The sequence below is a fragment of the Abramis brama genome (assembly GCF_963993115.1).
Source record: "Abramis brama genome assembly, chromosome: 13".
NCBI classification, from domain to species: Eukaryota; Metazoa; Chordata; class Actinopteri; order Cypriniformes; family Leuciscidae; genus Abramis; species Abramis brama.
The window spans coordinates 20,043,497-20,064,307 of NC_139975.1; the positions used below are offsets into that span (position 1 = coordinate 20,043,497).

Genomic DNA, 20,811 nt, shown 5'->3' on the forward strand with positions numbered 1-20,811 from the left:
AATTCAATTAAATTCTTGTGATTTGATTCCGATCTTGATTCAATATTGATTCATTTAGATAAATATTAGGTAGCCTAGATACATGTTAATAGATAAAGGTTAAAAATTACAACTCAAATATATCTGTTATCAGAGGTAGCCTAACTGTCTAAGTTAAGTATTTCAGAAATGTACATATATAAGTCACAGTTAGCTAAAAATGTATTAATTTAAACAATGTAATAATTTAATGCAGAAACAATGAGCTCATTGAAGTAGGCTAGTGTGTTTGTTAACAAATGATTATGACATTTAGAAAATATAGCATTGGTGCAAAATTTTGCAAAATATTTTTTCTAGCCAACTACCGTGCTATGGTCATTAAATGGCTTAATGGAGGTAGATGTAACGTTATGTGACGTTCTCCAGCTGTTTTATTGACCATTTCCACGGGTGAAAAACACTGATTGATCGATATTATGTATGAGGTATATAAATTTCGGTAAGTTGTACGGTATCTTTCAACATAGCCTACCTATTGTTCATGCGTGTTTATTTACAATTAACTAGTAGTAGTAAGAGTAAGAGATGATCGGTTCACGTGCCGCTTGAACTGAGGCGCCAGCGATCTATCACGTCACATTTACAAGCGCCAAAACGGTATTTATTGTTTGAATTTCGTAATAAAATTGACATATTTTGAGAGGTTCATATTTGTTTCATATGAAAAGTAACCTGCTCTGTCTTGTCTGTCGGTGTCAGTGTCCTCTTCTTCGCAATTTTTCTTTACGTGAGAAAATGTGGCGTGAGAGCGTGTGAAAAGTGTCAATTGCGTGAGTCTCACGCTGAATGCGTGAGAGTTGGCGACATTATAAATAGGCTATAGCAAATAGATTTATAAATAGGCTATCTAATAGATATATAGCAAATCTCAACAGGCTTGGTAAATAAAACACAGCAGACTTGATAGACGGCGGTAGTCGAGCCTTAGTGTAGTAACACCACCGCATCGCGTGAGCATCATGTAAGTTTGTAGAAAGGGGCGGTACCGATGTGCTACTGCAAACAAGAGCGAGCGAAGAACCGGAGGATGCAGGAGCAGACGAACCGCATCTGCACACGGAAGAAGACATGATGCTGTTTTAACAGCAGTGCGGGATCGCTGAGGCTGAACTTGTCGTTTTGACCACTTTTGGTCTTCTAATAGAAAGATGGCGCCGTCGGGCTCGCGCAGCGATGACTGCTGGAGAGTTTTATACTGGATCCCTGTGCTGTTCATCAGTCTGATCGTGGCATGGTCCTACTACGCGTATGTAGTGCAGCTCTGCATAGGTAAGACTGGAAGCAGCTCTCTGGATGAAGTTGGTGTGAATGAATAAATAATACCTGGTTTATCGACCATGCATATGTCTGCTTCTGTTAGCCTACTAGAGCAACATATCTCTGATATTGATCGGGTCTATTTGCTTATAAACAGATTGACTATAAGAGTGGGTCATAATTAGTGTCAAGTTGTTTGAGATTAATTTATTTAACCCCTCTCTTTATATGTGCATGTGTGTCTGGAGCCTACAAGATCCCCTTAATATTATATTATGCATGTCTCTGCATCTTAATTATAAAACTGAAAAGCAACATATATGGGTCAGTACCTAATAAGCATGTGAGATGATAAAAATATTGCAAATCTCAATGGCAAAATGTGTCCCAATCAACCTGAATTCACACACACACATAATTATAATGATTTTTTAATGTCATAAATGTTTTTGCTTCATTTGACCTGTACAAAGTGTAGGCTACCTTTTCAAAGTCAAAATATGTTATATTTTAAAAGAACTCATGAGGGTCATAAGGGGTCCATTCTCAAAATATTAACTATGTTAAAAAACTAAACAGTTCTATTGCTTTTTTATATGACATTATGACATTTTTAATTTTTTAATTTTATTACAATCTTAGGACAGTTAACACCACCTAGACATTTTGGACTTTAAGCCCCACACATTTTAATAATAGCAAAACTAACAATAATAATCCAGAAAATGCATATATGTTCCTAGAAAAGGTGTATTCAAGTATTTTAATGAATTTTAATTTTAATGTATTTTGGAGTAACTTAATACCGTATATCCACAAAAAAATAGCATCATGTCATTGACCCCTATGCAATAGTGTATGGAGAAATTTTGGCATCACTCTATAACTACCCATTAAGACCCTCATACAAAACTTGATTTCTCCCCCTTCTTTTGTTGCTGTAAATATGAGCTCTGAGCACTGAAAAAAACATCTTCAAGCTTTATTATTACTGTGTCATTTGTATATGCGCAACAAGCAAAGGTTTGTGTTCACATTAACATCATTCATTCCTTTGATTACATCTGCTATCATGTTCCCATAAAAACATCATGAAGAGGCTTTATTGTTCTCTTGAATGGTGGATGATCATGAGGATGCCCTGTTATTCTCTGAAGACTCACTGTGTGTGTGTTTGGACTCCTTTAATAGAATCAAATGACGTTTAAATATCTGTGCAGAAAACAGCTGCTTTGTGATGTTCCTTGGAGACGTCACTGAGTGAAGGCCAGGCCACATTTCTAATGGCTATTCCCACTGGCACTTTATACTGGTTTATGCTGAACTGCAGTCAGTGGGTCTCCAGGCACCCCACCCCTTGCTTTGTACTTGAACTGACAGAATAAAAACCATGAAGTGCTTTAAAGGGATAGTTCACCCAAAAATGAAAAATCTGTCATTAATTACTCACCCTCATGTCTTTCCAAACCCATAAGGCTTTCGTTAATCTTCGGAACACAAATGAAGATTTTTGTTATGAAATCTGAGACCTTTCTGCCCTTCCATATGCTACACAACTACCACTTTGGTGCTTCAAAAAGTTCAGAAAGAGATCATAAAACTAATTCATATGACTTGAGCGGTTTAGTCCACAATTTTCTGAAGAGTCACTATCCCTTTATATGATGAACAGATTGAATTTAGGCTTTTATTTACATATAAACATTAATCAACTCACACATCAGTTGTGGTAAACGGAAGCTCAAGCATGTTCGCTTGACGTGCGAGAACCAATGAGGTTCATTCTTGTGTTACGCACGCAGCACGTTTGAGCTTCCGCAAGAACCAATGAGGTTCATTCTCGTGTTATGCAGCACGTTGAGCTTCCGCAAGAACCAATGAGGTTCATTCTCGTGTTACGCAGCACGTTGAGCTTCAGCAAGAACCAATGAGGTTCCTTCTCGTGTTACGCAGCAGGTTTGAGCTTCCGCAAGAGGTTTGTTCTCATGCGTCAAGCATGTTTGGTTGAGCTTCTGTTCATGTTCACTGATCAATGTTTAAATGTGAGTAAAGCCTAAATTAAATCTATTATCTGTTCATCATAAGCGATCGAGTCTCTTCAGAAAATTTGGACTAAACCACTCAATTCATATGGATTGGTTTAACCATCTTTTATGGACTTTTTATAGCGTCAAAATGGTAGTTGCGTAGCTGTCAATGGATGGACAGAAAGCTCAAAAATTTCATCAAAAAGATCTTCATTTGCGTTCCGAAGATCTTATGGGTTTGGAACGAAATGAGGGTGAGTAATTATTGACGAAATTTTCATTTTTGGCTGAACTATCCCTTTTATGTCTGAACTTGAGCATGAATTGAAGGCTATTAAGTCTGTCTGGGTTCAATGGGAATATCTACCCTGCTGAAAAATGCAGCATTGCTGGTCACCAGCAATAAGTATGTTTTGCATGCTGGGACCAGCATGGGAAGTGGGAGTGATGGTGGGCCAGCTCTAATCAGCCTAAATCAGCCTAGACCAACACTGAATTCATGCTGGTTTATGATGGATTTTTCAGCAGGGCAGTTTGCTCATTGCAACAATGATGCAAATACCCTAAACCGTAACAGATAGTGTTAATTTAAAAGAAGATCTGTTTACTTGTTAAAGGGGTCATGAACTGTTTTTAAAAAAAAAATTATATTGATGTCTGAGGTCAACTTATGACGTTGGCTTGGTTTTTACATTCAAAAACATCAAAATGAAAAAGTAATAGGCTATTTTCTACCCTGGTTTTGAGCCTAGCTCCTGAAACGCTCGGTTTTTATGGGCGTGCCGCATTGAAGACTTGGAAGTAAACACCCACTGCTATGATTGGATAACAGTTTTGCATATTATAATGAGTTTCATGTAATGCGCGAATCGGTGGGCGGGGCTAAACAGGCAGTGTTGAAGTAGGCGTTGATCTTCTTCTGCGGAGGCGGTGTTTGATACCCTTTGACGTCATAGATCCCCACTTTGAAAAACCTGTCTTTCGCTGTGCCTGGTGTCAATAACAGCTTTTATTGGACTAACAAGGACGTTTTCAGTTCTGAAACTTACAGGATATTCTTATAGTATGATGACCTCTTATATGTCAAAAGCTCAAGGAAAATTTGATTTCTCAGTTCATCACCCCTTTAATACTACTACTATGCTGTCGTTGCATTTATTTTAGCACGCCATGATAATTGGTTGTCATTGAATCTTTATATACCCAACCCATGGTTACCAAGGTTGTTATAAACATATTGTCTGCTGATGCTTATGTCTCAAAGGTAATCTCACAGCCAAGCTGTCAAACTCAACCTCACCAATCTCTACTTGACCTATTTCTGCTGTCAAATCACTTGTGCTGCACATTGAGTTTAGCAACAAACACATTTGACATTTCTTAAAATGTCATCAGCAGAATAAACAGTTTAATTGCTGAAATTGGTCATAATGTGTCTCGTCATCTGTTGACAGGTTTTATTGCTCGAATTGAGAGGGTTGTATACCAATTATAAGGTGTGATGATAATGGCCTTATTACAGTATATAATGTGATTGCTGCACACTTGCAGTTATTCTTTACATGCCTTTTGTGAATTATTACAAAATCATAAACATATCACAACTTTTTAAGCACCCCCTGAAACTGTGCATCTATTATACTCAATTAATATTGCAATAATGCATTGTATTCTGGGATTTCGTTTCTGTTTTGTGCTTCAGAGGTTTTTTTTTATTTTATTTTTTTACTTATGTGCCAGATCTTTCAAAGAGCATATTTTGGATAAAGAGTACAGAGTAGTGCATCCCAAGTCACATTAGATGAGGCTAATCTAGTGAGGCTTTTAGGACACTGCATTTTTAGTAAACTTAAAGAACTAGATATTTATTGAAGAGCCTATATGCTTAGGATGTGTCAAACCTCAAAATAATATTTCTTTTAAAACACACTGTGCAAAACAAAATCCTCCTTCCGTGTCATCTGAGTGCATGTGGTCTAATCTTGATCTTGATCTTGAGCTTTTTTTCTACATGTTCCTGTGTGGTCATAGTTAGTATCTCTAACCTCGTCACCAAAAAATAGCTCATCGTCCTGAAAGAGCACCAGTTGAAGAGATGCAATCATGAGTTAGTGAATTTGGGCATGTGATCAAGAGTCTCTGTACAGCGTGAGTTCCAGCAACTGCGATCAGAACCATCTGCTGCTCGCTGACCTTCTAAATGCACAAGGAGTTTCAGTCCTACAGTTTATACAGTAATATCCAGTGCAGAATTTAAAAAAAATACAGCATTAAGAAAGTTGTAGAGACATTGTTACCTTTTTCTTTCTCTTTCCTCTACAGAATCTATTGAAAACATGGGAGAGAAAAGTAAGTTAGCTTTTTCCTACAATGTTTTTTTTTTTTTTTTTTTTTTTTTAAAGAGTTCATTTCAATGGCAACGTCTTTCCTTTAATTGGAGCAAATATTTATAATGATTTGTGCATTTTCTGAATGTTTATAAATGGTTGAATGATTTTTGAATGATCATATGACACTGAAGACTGGCGTAATTATGCTAATGTAAGTCCATGGGACATTTTCACCCATATTATCATTTGTCTTGGTAAAATTGTAAAAAAAAACACACATCCCCTCAACCAACCACATGATTTGAGTTAACAGTGCAGAATGAGTTATGCTATGCACCAAAGTTTAATAAGTTTAATAATCCCCCACCATAGTCATGAGCAGTTCCCTTAGGGAGCACCACTAATGATGTAATGATCTTTTTTAATCAGCTTTCAATATTTCTTTTGTATCACAGTAGTTTATCTCCTGGTTTATCATGTGCTTTTCATAATGTTCGTGTGGTCATACTGGCAAACCATCTTCACAAAACCCATGAACCCCCTCAAAGAGGTAAGTAAATTAGAGTATAGAAATAAATTATATATTAATACCTATTAATTTCAAAGTAAACACCAATAATTAATAGCAGACAACTGAAGTCATCCGAATGTGGTGTGAACTGTGCCATCTCTTAAGTAATTTAAATGTTATTTTGCACAGCATACTCAGTATGACTCATAAGGTGTTGGCTTATAATGAATATTATTTACCTGTTAGCAGTGTAATATTTGTAAAAGTATGGTATAACACCCTTTAGGATGAGTTGTTGGTTACGCTTATTGAAAAAACAGCATGTTTGGTTGTAAATTGCATGTGATCGTCGGTGTAACTATAGCACCTCACTGGAAGCTGTTATTATTTCATGCTGAGGGAATGAGAAACCAACTGTAATAGAGAAACCACATATGGCTCAAACTGGCAATCAGTCGTACTCCTCTCACTTCTCTGAGTGCAGACCGTGCTTGCTTGTCACATAGGAAATATCAAAATATTTTGCTTTTTTGTCTGTTCCTTTCAGTTCCACCTGTCACATCCTGACAAGGAACTACTAGAGCGTGAAGATCGGAGAGAATCTCAACAGGAAGTCTTGAGGAGAATTGCAAAGGATTTGCCCATTTACACGCGCACAATGTCAGGAGGTGGGCACTTTTCTTTACGTTCAGCACATCCTAATGGTGCCAAAGACATCACTATTAGCATGCCAAGTCTGTAACAGTCCATTCAGCATAAATTTAGGCTCAGGAACAAATAATGGCCGCAGACAATTACATTTGTTTCAATCTGTGTTCAGTCTTCAGTGAATCCTATCGATCTGTATTTTAACAAGCTGTCTTGATACAGCTATCCGCTACTGTGATCGCTGTCTGCTGCTGAAGCCTGATCGATGCCATCATTGCTCTGCCTGTGAAATGTATGTCTTTCTCCTTTTTTGAAAGACACAACACATATTAGATTTTGCTGTGTTGCATTTCAACAGCTCCTGCCTCTGCTGTTTTACAGGTGCATTTTAAAGATGGATCACCATTGTCCGTGGTATGTACTAGCTCAGTAGATTAAACGCAAAGCAAGAATAAAAAGATTTTTGGTCTTGGAAGGAAGACATGCACCAAACATTTCTATAGGTTTCTATTAGACCAACAAAACAATCATTATTTTCCTAGCACACATTATTTGATTTTGCCATTTAAAGCTACACTAGGGTCAAATCCATAAGGTAGCCTAATAAAGTGAACATTTTTGGTGGTATAATTGTACATTTTGGTCAATTGGTGACTAATTTTAGTGAATTTTTACGCTCTGTTTACACCCCACTGATGGTTAGATTTAGGGATGGACCTTCATGCTTAAATTTTTTCTAAAAAATCATATGTTTGATATGTATGAATTAGAAATTTGTTCCCACAACTTACAAATGGCCTACGTCAGCACGTTTTACTAATCCGTTCCCTCGTTTTAAATCGTGTGCACAATATAATAATTCGTTCCCACGTTTTTCTAAATCATGGCCACTTTGTAATAATTCCTTTACTTGTTTTAGTTAAATCAAAACGAGGTAACGATTTAGTTCTACGTGGCCACAATTGACTAAAACAAGAGAACGAATTGGCCATGATTTATATATTTTTGTCCACGTCATGTTCTGGGCTCCGTATATTCTTTCTTGTGTTATTTATGAATTAATTTGCATAAGTGACATGATCACCTGTAACCATGGCCAGGTTCGGTCACACAAACACAATATTATTTAAATGAGCTGAATCAATCTGATTACATTACATTTCACAAACAAAAGTAGCGTCAAGAAGGGTAGAAATGAAATAGCTTTTAAGGTAAAAACAGCCCATTTTCCCTTGTTATAATGTATGTTGGGCAGTATTTTGCAATAAAAATAGATATTAATATCCAATTTTATTGAGGCTAATAGGCGTTTTGTCTTTTTTGACAGGGTGAACAATTGCGTGGGCTTCGCCAACTACAAGTTTTTCATGCTCTTCCTAGCATATTCATTGTTGTATTGCCTCTTTGTCACTGCCACAGACTTGCAGTATTTCATTCAGTTCTGGACTGTAAGTATGAATTATTAATTTATTAGGCTTATATTAGGAAACAGATCATTTGAATGTTCAGATAGGCTGTCTTTAATTTAATAACACACCAACTGGAGTACTATCATCTTTTCAATAAAAACAATGTTTTATTTTTATTTTAAAAGGTTGATGGTAAAACACATCAGCGTCTAATCCAGTATTTGGTAGGACTGAGTCAATCACTGACATTATTGATAGTTCCTGTAGTTTTGATAGTTTCCCTCAGCATATCACCTTAGTTACACTTTCTGTTAGATCCAGTAGACAAGGAAATGTAGGCTTGTTCAAAATGTTTTTCTAGTCTAGAATAGACTGTCCATAGGGACCATGTATCCCACAAGTTTAATTTCACAACTGTATGTAACTGAGTATTCCAGACATACTATATTCTGTAAAACTGTATATCAACTAGATAATATAGCAGCCAATAGCTTGAATTAGGCCTGAGCTGTTTTTTTGTTTGTTTTATTGTTTGTCTATGCCTGTTTGTGGTGTTTTCCCCATGTTTCTCACAGAATGGCCTGCCTGATACCCAAGCCAAATTTCACATCATGTTCCTGTTTTTCGCTGCCTCCACGTTCTCAGTGAGCCTAGCGTTTTTGTTTGCTTACCACTGCTGGCTTGTCTGCAAGAACAGATCCACATTGGGTGAGTGGGTTGTGCTGTAATTACCCTTGGATTTCACTTGTAAACATGGGCTCCTCAATAGTGTGTATTTTGCATTCTACGATCATCTGTCCGCACTGCCTGATCAAATACGTCTCATACAACCAGTGACTCAGATCTGGGGCTGGTGGTGTTTAGGTCTTCTGCCGTCTGCCCTTTGCGGCAGATCCTCAAGGGAACATGTACCTGTGGTAACATGCCCAGTCTTCTGGCAAAAGCAAGTGTGTCAAGATGCATTATGGTTGAAAATGTTAAACAATTAATTTCAGAATCAGACATATATTTTATTCTTAACCCTGCTAAGCCTACTGTATCATATTTGATACTCAAATTTCTAAGGACAATAAATTATCAACGCGACCAAATCTTTGTTGTACACAGTCTACTACATGCCTTCTCTTGTCTGATTGATAGTTCATACTTACATTAGCAAGTAAATAGCTTTTTAGTATGATTCTAAAAATGTCCACCTTCAGGTTGTGACACGTCTTTTTGCTGTGAATTTTTTACTTATTTTTTATCTGATTTCTTTTTAAAATCTTTTTTTATTTTATTTTTTAAAATTTGAGTATCAAATATGAGATGTCAGGCTTTTGAGAAATGTTTATTTGTTCATCTCTCAATTATCATTGCATTGCAGTATATGCTTTACCCCCACAATTAAAACACAGAGTTAGAAGACTAAACATTTAAATATCATCTTACTAAGACATATTTTTGGGAGAAATAGAGTGACAACTGATATTTAAATGCGTTTCATGTAAGTACTCTGCTATACTGTTATAACAATCTCATTGATTTACATTAGAAGCAATCAGATATACATAAATATCAGCAATAGCAATAAAGTTTGGGCCTCTGAATAAAATTGAGGAGTTTTTTTCTTCTTGAGTATGAGCTCCATATTCTCCTATATATCATACATTATAATATGAGTCATAAAAGTATGATACTCTACAAAAAAAATTTGTCTAAAGGCTCAATAAACTGTTCCATTAAAAAAAATGGAAGTGACTAGTCGCCATTTTTCTGATTAGTATTTCATATGTTAGGATTTAGAGGGTTAAAAGTTAAGAGAAAATTGGAAATTATGTTAGTAGGATTGTATATGAAGTGTCTTTATGTGTTTATGCGGTTTAAATGTTTCTCCTGTCAGAGGCTTTCAGAGCTCCTGCGTTCCAGCATGGACCAGACAAGAACGGCTTCAGTTTAGGAACGAACAAGAACTTTCGACAAGTGTTTGGAGAAGAAAAGAAATACTGGCTGCTGCCTGTTTTTTCAAGGTATGTCATATTCAGTAGCACTGAAAATATTAGTGTCAGTGTTCGCCGATCTCACTCCCTCTGCATCACGTTGTGTTTCTGCAGTCTGGGTGACGGCTGTTCATTCCCCACATGTCTAGTGAACCAGGACCCCGAACAACCCTCCTTGCCTCCAGGACGCAACCCTTCTATCAAAAGGTTCATGCTTCAGATAAATTATTCATTCAGGAACATATTGTATAACAATATAAAATATATATATATAAGAAAACCAATCAAACTTGAAATTTGCAGTAGATATTACTTCTGGTTCCACTGTCACTCTAGAAATGCGCATTGCATTGTGGGATAGTGTATTGCTGATATGCAGAGCTTTCATGCATGCCCTTTTCATTCTTCCAGTGCTGGAGAGTCTCATCAGTTTCCACCTAAACCTCTGAGAGAGTCTCAGAGCCGGCTGCTGAATAACGGACAGTCAGAGGGAAGCGAAGACAGAGACAAGCGAGGTGACAGGACAGTTATGTCACATCTGAGATCATTACAAAACCATTACATTGAGCGTTCTGTTTGTCGACCATAGATATGACTAATAGATAGGAGGGAAATGAGGTGTGGGGAAACAACGTTGTACACTTTTCATTCTGTGTTTTCCTGACAGGTACAAGCAACCCAGCCTTGACTATTGAGAAGGAAACTTAGGAACATGTTAATGAAACAGGTTTGTTACTTTTGTGTGTACATATTACAATAACATTTGACTTATTTTCAGATAATTAAACTTTAAAGTGCTTCAGAATTATAGTACTGTAACACTACCGTTCAGAAGTTTGGAGTAATTTTTGTTCCTCTTATGCTCACCAATGCTGCATTTATTTGATCAAAATTACAGTAAAAACAGTAAAATTACGAAATATTATTACAATTTAAATTAACTATTTTTTTAAATATTCTGGTGATGTGATTATTCCAGTTACATTATCCTTCAGAAATCATTCTAATATGCTTATTTGCTGCTCAAGAAACATTTTTTATTATTACCAATGTTATAAACAGTTGTGCGATGTGCTAATATTTTTGTGAAAACTGCGATATGTTTTTTTCAGGATTCTTTGATGAATGGAAAGTTCAAAATAACAGCACGTGTTTGAAATATAAATATTTTGTAACATTATTAATGTCTTTACTTGGGCATTTAATTAATTTAATGGATCCTTCCTGAATAAAAGTATTCATTTCTTTTAAAAAATCGTACTTTCCCCAAACCTTTGAATGGTAGTGTACTGTACATACCACATATACTGATATATTATATTATATTTCTTATATTTATACATTAGGAGTTTTGTCCTAATGATGTCTGTTATCAGTGGAACAGTGAAGACGTCTCTGCTGCTCTTGCACAGACTTGCACTGCCCTTCCACTCTCTACCTGATGAATTGAGAAGCAGGATAATGGAGTGTACATTCATAAAGGGCCACAGTCTCTTCTCTTCCTTAGAAACTGTATGGCTGAGATATCTTAATGTGCCTAAAGATACCCACAGATGTGGCTGAACAAGGTAACATCACGGTGGTTCCTGGACCCACGTTTAAAAAAAATTAGAAGTTTGTTCGGAAAATGCCTTGAATATAGCTTGTGTGGTGTAGACATTGCTTAAGAAGGTGACATTTTTTTGTTAGTCTGGGAAACGTGAAGTATTTATGCATGCTGTGTGATGGTGGTACATAGTCGTTTGTCATGTTTGAAATGTGAAAACTGAAAAGCCCACTACACTACAACAGATTTTTTTTAACCGGTTTTGGTAAAATTTTGGTCATTACTATACAGATGCATTTGCACATCGTGTCTATGATCTGTTTTATTTGACAAAGTGTCAATGAGGATCTTGTCCGTCACCCTTAAGTCTGGATCCCAGCTGTCCTGAGTTTTGCAAAGGTCGTACACAAGCAAAAAGACTGATGTAGCAAAACATTTTTAGCACTGCATATCCAGACAAAAACACTGTTTATTCACCTGACAAGCAGAGGGAAAACAAAAATACTCTGTATGCACTTTGAACAGCGCTTGAAGCTGCACATTATTTCAGTTTTTAAATGTTGTTTTCTTGATGGTTCTGTCGAATCAAGTATGCAAAGGAAAATGTATTCTGATAACTCTTGTCCATATGCATTGTGATACTGCAGCTGCAGTGAACATTTCACGTCAGTATATTGATTATTTTTAGAATATGTTGGGTAACTCTGTTTGCACACTTAATGCAAAACTCAGATGTGGTTTTGTGTCGCATCTGATTTATCTAAGGGCTCTTCTAAAGTACTTACCATATTTCTATCTGAATTTGATTCCATATATTGCATGCAAATGTACTTGTACTTGATTTTGACTTGAGGTGTGAACAAAACCTCAGAAATGCCAAGAGCTGTGGTGTGTTGTCAGTTTTGTAGTTTTATGGAAATGTCGTATAGGGTTTCTGTTACTTTGTGATTACTAGGGTCACACACCACATTAAAAATAAACTGTGATACAAGATTTCTACTGGTTCTTGCTTTGTGTATGTAGACAAGCTGATTGTCGTTGCTGCTTTTGTTCTTTGAGAGTCTGTGAAATTCTGCTGGCTCTAGCTTAATGTTTTCATATACATTCAGACTCCACTCCGTATGACAACGCCATTGAACGATATGCCTTGATGAATGTTACTGTAAGAGAAATAAAGCGATATTTTATTAAGTGCTACAGTGTTGTTTTGGTATTGTTTCAATCTAACACTAGGAATTGTGCAATCAAACCTTAATACAGCATATGTCTGAACAGACTTCAGTTCGAAATGTTAGAAAAATCAGGCTTTTATTTCCAAAAGCTCTAAAAACAGTCACTCTATATTGCATAATACCATTGTGGATACTGTACACATCAAGATGACAGACAAACAGGAGGAGGGAGGTTAAGAGCTACCAGAATCATTATTCACCAAATCACACATTCAAAAGTAAAGAAAAGAAAAGCTGTGTTCATGCGATTCACATGTCTATATAAGCTCAGATTAGTTAACACAGCATTTATTCAATTATCTTTCAGTACATACAGCAGATCTAGGCAACACAGAATTGTAAAGCAATACAATACAAAAACAGAATAAAGAGGAAAATGAGGAGAAAACCCCAAACAGCACAAAATGTGCACCATTCCGAAAACCAGCACTACAAGTAAAACGAATTCCACTGATACTGAGTACTTGAGTTGGATAAGATTCCCTTTAAGAGTCATTATTTCTTACATTAAATGAATAAAAGGCTTTGAACTTTTTGATACTAAAATACTACAAAACCTTTACATTTCTTTTAAAAATGAAAATGGAAAGACAATTTTGATGCAGAAGTATGAGGTGTCCTCAGTTCACTTAAATAGTGGCAGTTACATCATCACTCTTAATTTACTCGTGTGGTAAAATCTGTGCTAACCCAACATAAAGAGTAAAATCAGTGCGAGGCTTCGCTTTACAATTAAGTGCCTGTATTTACCTGTGTCTGTGAGATCCTCCATCTGTCTAAAGCTATTGCGAAGTGTGAGAAAACAGTACTGCAATCAGGGAATGACAGTTCACGTACAGTAGGTGACTGGTGTACTCGCCAAATCAGTCAATGAATTATGCAACCGTACACGAGAGGAAACGAATCCAATAAATTAACGATAAAAAAGAAGAACATAAAAAGCAGCTTAATATTAAGGCTGAGCTGTGGGGGGGAAAAAAACTCAAACACCAAATGGTTCCTCTTGCTTAACCATAAAAGATGAACATCGTGTGAAAAGATTTAACCCAGAGAAGGCAACAAAGGGAAGAAGTTTTTTTTCTTCTGTTGGATGGGAGCTTTAAAGTGCAAATTCCTATGAAATCGCTCATGGAAAACAAAACAACAACTAAAAACCCATGTTTTGAGCCCTGTATATGAGGTTCTTTATGGTGAGGGATTCTTGTGTCATGACTGCTGCTTGTTTGCCTCCTCCTCGTAGGCATTTCCGGTGCCGTTCTGGACATAGGATGAGCCTGAACCCAGTCCATACAAGTGACCACAATACTTGGCATCATCAATGTGATCCTCAAAAAACATCTGCAACGACAATGATGTTACAGTCAGTACAAATGCTGAATCCAGTGCCACTTTTTGTGATATTTAACAAGCGTGGATGAAGGCACACCTCTCTCATCTTGAAGAAAGCCATTCCTGTGAGGAGCGAGTCAGACCCTGCCTGATGCTGAGGTCCAATTCTCTCCAATTCAAGCTGCTCTGCCACCTCCTGCAGACCACCCTGCACATCACATGATGGAAATCAGACACAGATTCCTTCTATTCACACACACTGCTACAAATGAAAGTAGCCCCTGGTACACTTCAAGGCAAATGCTGTAGTGATGACAGTGGTGTGATCCTGCAATGGCTATACATACACACTCACCACCAGTTTTCAAGTTTTATTGTTTCAAAAACAGAAAATTTGATTTGGCTTTATGTACTGATCAACAACAACAACAAAAACAACGTTTTAGTTTTATTCAATCATTACAATTGTTTAACTATAACTATGCAAATATTTAGTAGATAACCTTTGACCGCGATTGCAGTCTTAGGTTTGCTTAAACTATTAAAAAAAACATTTAAGCACTACAATTACTAAAACTGAAATAAAAATACATTAAAGATAAATAGAAATAACACTAAAACAAACTAAAATTATAAACAAAGCCAACTCAAAATTTGAATACCTACAATACTCAATCAATACTGAATAGTAATCTATATAAATTTAAAAAATAAATAACTGATTATTGCAGATCACGCCGTCTTTTTGCCAGATATGTTTTTGAGTCTTCTTTCTGTTGATCAATGGACACACACACAAAAGGGAAAAAAAAGGAAAAGAAAAGAAAACAGCATGATTCAATGCTGTAAAACACTGAGGAAAAAGTCCACAGTCATGAATAGTTTGTAGGCCCTGTATTTCTAATGACAACATCCTCATGCACATTTCCAAACGCTAAAATACCTTCAAGTTCTTACAGCTCTTCATGAGGTATTTCACATCATAAATGATGGGAAAAAATAAACGAAGAACCTCGAAGAAGTCAACCTCTTCCTCTGGCAATTTCGAGTTGGACAAAATTTTAATCAGGTACCCAAAGTCATAGCCACTGTTTGGAAGAGACACAACAATTAGCTTGAAAATAGAGGCGTATAGTTCATGAAGTTTTAGTCACAATTTTAGACTTTTTTACAGTGCTGTACATTTTCTCAAGCTGTCAAGAATCTTTCAATTTTAATGGAGTTGTGGCTTGATTCTCCATTGAAACACTGTATTGATTTCTGTATAAGAATAGTATTACTGTAAGATTACCTATGGAATGAGAGCCACTTGACCCCCTCACAAAGCACCACACCTGAGGTCATAAGCAGCTCAGCAAAGTACAGTGTCTCAATACCCTCCTCCTCATGCTTCTTAAACTGGATACCTGACGAAGTGAGCAGCTCAATGGAATCCTGTGCATACATGTCTTCCCTGCAAAAGACAGTATGTCCTGCTTTCATAAAGAATCACACTGATGGCTATGGTTACACCTGAAGACAAGAAAAGTCATCTTGTCATACGTCTTCAACATGCACATTTAAGAGAGATCATGGATTGATGCTTTGTTGAGTGCAATACCTCTTTAATTACAAAGTGCAATGCTTACGTGAGGTTAAATTTGAAGTTGAACTGCCACGTTGACGTTCCTGGTGGGTATTCGCCATCTTCGTTCATAAATGTAAGGCCAAGCTGGATGATCTTCAACAAGTCAACATTACACCGCAGCAGCTGATACTGGTAATCTGCATTGCTTCTGAATTCTCCGATTGGTCTTGCAACAACACCTGGAAACTCTGTGTCCTACAAATGCAACAAAACACATTATGAGTGTTATGGTTACTTGTATATTTATAGTGCATGTTCAAAAAAAAGGGCCAGAAAATATATGACGTTTGGCATATCAGACTCATTTTTTTTAATAAAAATATATATTTTTATCATTATTATCATTAGTTTTTGTAATTTTAGTACTTCAACTTATTTCAGTTAGTTGCCAAAGCAACATTTTTAATTTTCGTAAGTTTTTTAAGTTTTCCATCTAATATTTATATTTTATTTTGGAAGTGTCAGACTGGATTTCAAATTAGTAAAAAAAAATTATCATTTATGAAGCGATGTGACTAATGTCATTCCCAAAGAGCAGCTTTATCTGAGTTCACTCATGTTGCTCAAATCGTTCATTGTGTATTGAATAATTAATGAATGAACGAGCAAACAAACAAGCGGTTTTGGCATTTTACCTTTTTTGTTGTCTGATGCGCCGCACGAGTTAAAATGTCCAGTTTTTGCCATACTGAAAAAAATGGTAACCTAAAAATTATAATATCTAACATAAATTAACTGGTTTTGTTCAAGTCAAAAATATTATTTACTATTGCTGAATCAACCTAAACCAACAAAATAAATGTTATTGGTTTAATCAAGTAAAAAAATATGAAAGTTTGTTTCCGCCACTGAATTAACAATAAAAAAGGTAATTGTGGCTTTTTTCTCACAATTCTGACTTTTTTCTCGCAATTGTGAGTTTATATCTCACAATTGTGACTTTTTTCTCAGAATTGCGTGATATAAACTTACAGTTGTGCCTTTTTCTCAGAATTGCTTGATATAAACTCACAATTGTGACTTTTTTTCTCAGAATTGTGCGATATAAACTCACAATTGTGACTTTCTCAGAATTGCGTGATATAAACAATTTGGACTTTTTTTCTCAGAATTGCGTATAAACTCACAATTTTGAGTAATATAAACTCACAATTGCGTGTTATAAAGTCAGAAATGCGAGATATAAATTTGCAATTCTGACGAAAGTAGTCAAAATCGCTAGATATAAAAAGTCAGAATTGCAGAAAAAAAGTCAGAATTACAAGTTAAAAAGTCGCAATTAACTTTTAGGTAACAATTGCAGGTTACCACTTTTTACAGTACATCCTTTCTTTTCACAATGACAATGACTCTTGTACGTCTCTTGCCATCAGGCTGACGCTCAAGTCATTACTATGGCAACTGATGTAGACATACCAGATATTAACTGCACTGTCTCAACATATGGATCTGATTTCATAACTTACAAATTGACAAGGCAGACGGTCAGTCCTAGATCACATTTGAAAAACGAAACTGGACTGATTTAAATAAAACTTTAATGCTTCAAAGTAACTCACCATTGCGACATAGCTGAATTTTCGAGTCACCTGTCGGATCCTCTTCATCTCCTCATCCAGGTTGCTGGCCCAAACCTCACATATTCTTTGGCTATGATCCACAGTGGCTGCGGGCATAGTTCCACTCTCAGGTTCACGGCATCAAAACCAAAAAAACACTCCCCAGGGGATATACTCATGAAATAATAGTCGCTTCCCTCTTTTTACCTGAAAAAAAAATATATAATCACATAACAATCAGGACATTTTATATCAAATCACTTTATTGTCACTACACCATAAACAAGAAGGTAATAGATAGTGTATAAAATAAACAATATGCAAATATGCACACACAGTATAAACAGACATAGGGTAACTTGAGACAATTAAAAATGTGCTACTGAAAACAAATGCAAAAAAAAACCCAACGCAGAGTAAATGGTAGAAAATATTTCAAACAGCAAATATATATAACATCTCCATACAAAACTCTCCTGTCCAATTAAAAATGAGCATGTTGTAATCAAAGCATGACCTAATTGTTCCCTTTACTTGTACCTAATTGTATTTTCTGCAATGGTCAATAACTACAGGTTTGTATAAATTTTCAAACTTATATCCACTGTATGTGTCTGTGGATTATGTCATGCCCTGGCTGATTCACTTTGGTAAATCATTAGCCATGTGTTGTTTACTGACTTCAAACTAGATGTTAGATGAGTGTATCCTCCTTATCCCCAACAGCATTATGAGGACAATAAACAGAGGGAGACTTTCTGCAATACTTCACATGCTTCACTTTAGACTTTACTTAGTAAACATGACTACTCATCTACTATTCTTGCTTCATGACAACACTGAACAGATAATGATTCAGACATACTCATATCACTCACAAAAAAAACCCTGTTGTAATGTGCCTAAACATTACAACAAGTGCCAGATGAGTCAAAACGGTCGCAGGCTAACAGGAGCAGCATTCACTTCAATATGCCAACAAAACCAGTAAGAAGATTGGTCGTGTGCCAGAAAATGCTTTTGAACATACATGCACATTAAAGTGCCTTTATAACCTATTATCGGTTACTTTATATGTCCTTAAGCTATCAAGTCAGTTGTAAGTTGACAGGTTAGCAGCACCAGCTAGCACAACATCTGCTAAACAACTAAACAACCCCGCAAACGTCCTGAAATCATGTCTACACTCAGCTTTTGGAGGTTTGTGTAAATAATCTTTCTTTGTAAGATGTGAATGATGCTGTTTGGTGTCGGGTGAGTGTTTATTTGTGTATGTGGCTAGCATGTTAGCTATTAGCCTAGCCACAAAAGTTTGTCCTGATATTATGATCAAAGTTCACTTTTTCTGTCAGGACTTACCTTTCCTCAAACAAGGTAGTTACACTTAAAGCGTATACTGCTTCAGTAATACACAATCACCTTGTTTAGAAAGGACTGGGACCTTGCTCTATACTTTTATATAGTTTTATTGGGCTAACACCGATATCAACAACCAGCTGCCACCTCTGAAACTACATCACAGCGCTTCGGCGTGACGTCACGACAAGACGGCGCGTGACCTTTGAACTCATTGTGGGGTTTTACATTTGTATTTGTATATGTATATGTACATTTGTATATGTAAATTTTCAAAGAAATAGCTCTTTTAAAGGTTGAATTCTTTAAAGAACTATATTATTTTTTTGTAAGAATCTTCAATGGTGAGATACTTAAAGGGGTGGTTGATTATGATTTCACTTTTCTAACTTTAGTTAGTGTGTAATGTTGCTGTTTAAGCATAAACAACATCTGCAAAGTTACAACGCTCAAAGTTCAAAGAAAAGGGTGATATTTTATTTTAAAGAAATTGCTTTTTAAGGACTACAATAAACGGCTGGTAGGGACTACAAAACATTCCTTCCGGGTTAGTGACATCACCCGCCCCCGGAACACGATTTATAGATTATCAAGACAGAACAGGCCCTATGCTAATCAATGACAAGAAGATAACTACACATCAGCTACATAAATTCATCAACTAACCATTCAGAAATGTTGTCTACATGTTGTCACTTCTTCTTGAGTCTTTCCATCTTTGTCTTACCCTGGTAATCCAGAGTTCTCGCGAGAGCACAAGTTGAATTTGCTCAGCGAGTTACTCTGGTGTCGAATAATGATGCTCATTAAATATGCCCCTCGATCTGAGCTGCACCAATCACATCGGGTTATCGGATATAGGCGGGCCAGAGGCGCGCTAAACAGATGACGACAGCGCTGTGACGTCGAAGTCATTAGTAAACATTGCAAGATGGCTATGGATGAATACCAGTTGTTTGAAACGGCTTTGGCCGCTACAATGAACGAGCTAGCTTTTTATCTAAAACAGGAACAGAAGACGCCGCTCGAATCGTTCCTTTGCAAGAAGGACGTTTTTGCTGTTTCATCGACCGGATACGGTAAGAGTATAATCAGAGAATATCTAATAAGGTTAGCTCCGCTGGTAGCTGGGGTTTATTGTTGTGATTGGTCGTAGTGTTATCCAATTGCGTGCAGCGAGATTTTCAAATGCACGCTTGGTGCCGCCCCTCGAGCTAGGCGATTTTCATTAGTCGACGCCAGACCATTAATCTTTTAGATTTAGGTCTGGATTTTCAGGCTATCTTTGTCTGACTCCAGTTTGAACATAAAAGGCAAAAAGTTTTTGAAATTTTCAGTGTATGTCTGTGTGAGTGCAAGCTGTTGAAGCTCCGCCCTCTGTGCCGGGAGCAGCAGCTCATTTGCACAAAAACGGTGCGTTTTTGCTTACCCTCAAAAAGTGACAATTTTAACATGCTATGTACAATATATCTGTGAGGTATTTTGAGCTAGAACTTCACATACACACTCTGGGGACATCAAAGACTTATTTTACATCTTATGAAAAGGGCATTATACCACCCCTTTAAAAATTAACACGTTATTGTCTTTTACTCACCCTCAAGTTGTTCCAAACCTGTACAAGTTTCTTTCTTCTGTTGAACACAAAAGATATTTTGAAGAATATTGGTAAACCAGACAGTTAATGTAGCCATTGACTTCCATAGTAATATTTTTCTTATTATGGAAGTCAATGGCTACCATCAACTGTTTGGTTACAAACACTCTTCAACATATCTTCTTTTGTGTTTAACAGAAGAAAGAAACTCATACAGGTTTGGAACAACTTGAGGGTAAGAAATGAGAAAATGTTCATTTTGGGTGAACTAAGGTTTTAGTTCTTTTCAGAATTTCATGTATTTGTACAGAATTTGTAGTTGGCTATTTCTCTTAAAATATTTTAGAATAGAATATGTCTTA

The 20,811-nt window shown here is 36.4% G+C and overlaps 2 protein-coding genes across 4 annotated transcripts; one reads left to right on the forward strand and one right to left on the reverse strand.

Moving 5' to 3' along the window:
* Positions 1 to 985: 985 nt before the first annotated feature.
* Positions 986 to 12,946, forward strand: zdhhc2 (zDHHC palmitoyltransferase 2). 2 transcript variants are annotated; one of them, XM_084133681.1, is made up of 14 exons: positions 1,045 to 1,311; positions 5,649 to 5,675; positions 6,112 to 6,206; positions 6,715 to 6,835; positions 7,038 to 7,107; positions 7,197 to 7,229; positions 8,143 to 8,263; positions 8,410 to 8,448; positions 8,800 to 8,932; positions 10,107 to 10,233; positions 10,318 to 10,410; positions 10,615 to 10,718; positions 10,871 to 10,930; positions 11,550 to 12,946. In XM_084133681.1, exons 1-13 carry the CDS (start codon positions 1,191 to 1,193, stop codon positions 10,909 to 10,911), a joined length of 1,125 nt encoding a protein of 374 aa, XP_083989807.1. In that variant the 5' UTR covers positions 1,045 to 1,190; the 3' UTR covers positions 10,912 to 10,930; positions 11,550 to 12,946. The 2 variants fall into 2 exon arrangements, with proteins under 2 accessions (XP_083989808.1, XP_083989807.1); XM_084133682.1 differs by lacking the exon at positions 8,410 to 8,448 and having other exon boundaries at positions 986 to 1,311.
* Positions 12,947 to 13,040: 94 nt separating this feature from the next.
* Positions 13,041 to 19,038, reverse strand: cnot7 (CCR4-NOT transcription complex, subunit 7). 2 transcript variants are annotated; one of them, XM_084133684.1, is made up of 7 exons: positions 18,916 to 19,038; positions 17,497 to 17,703; positions 15,939 to 16,132; positions 15,602 to 15,763; positions 15,254 to 15,398; positions 14,408 to 14,518; positions 13,041 to 14,319 (listed from the first exon to the last, which is right to left on the reverse strand). In XM_084133684.1, exons 2-7 carry the CDS (start codon positions 17,611 to 17,613, stop codon positions 14,188 to 14,190), a joined length of 861 nt encoding a protein of 286 aa, XP_083989810.1. In that variant the 5' UTR covers positions 17,614 to 17,703; positions 18,916 to 19,038; the 3' UTR covers positions 13,041 to 14,187. The 2 variants fall into 2 exon arrangements, with proteins under 2 accessions (XP_083989810.1, XP_083989809.1); XM_084133683.1 differs by having other exon boundaries at positions 18,856 to 19,029.
* Positions 19,039 to 20,811: the final 1,773 nt, after the last annotated feature.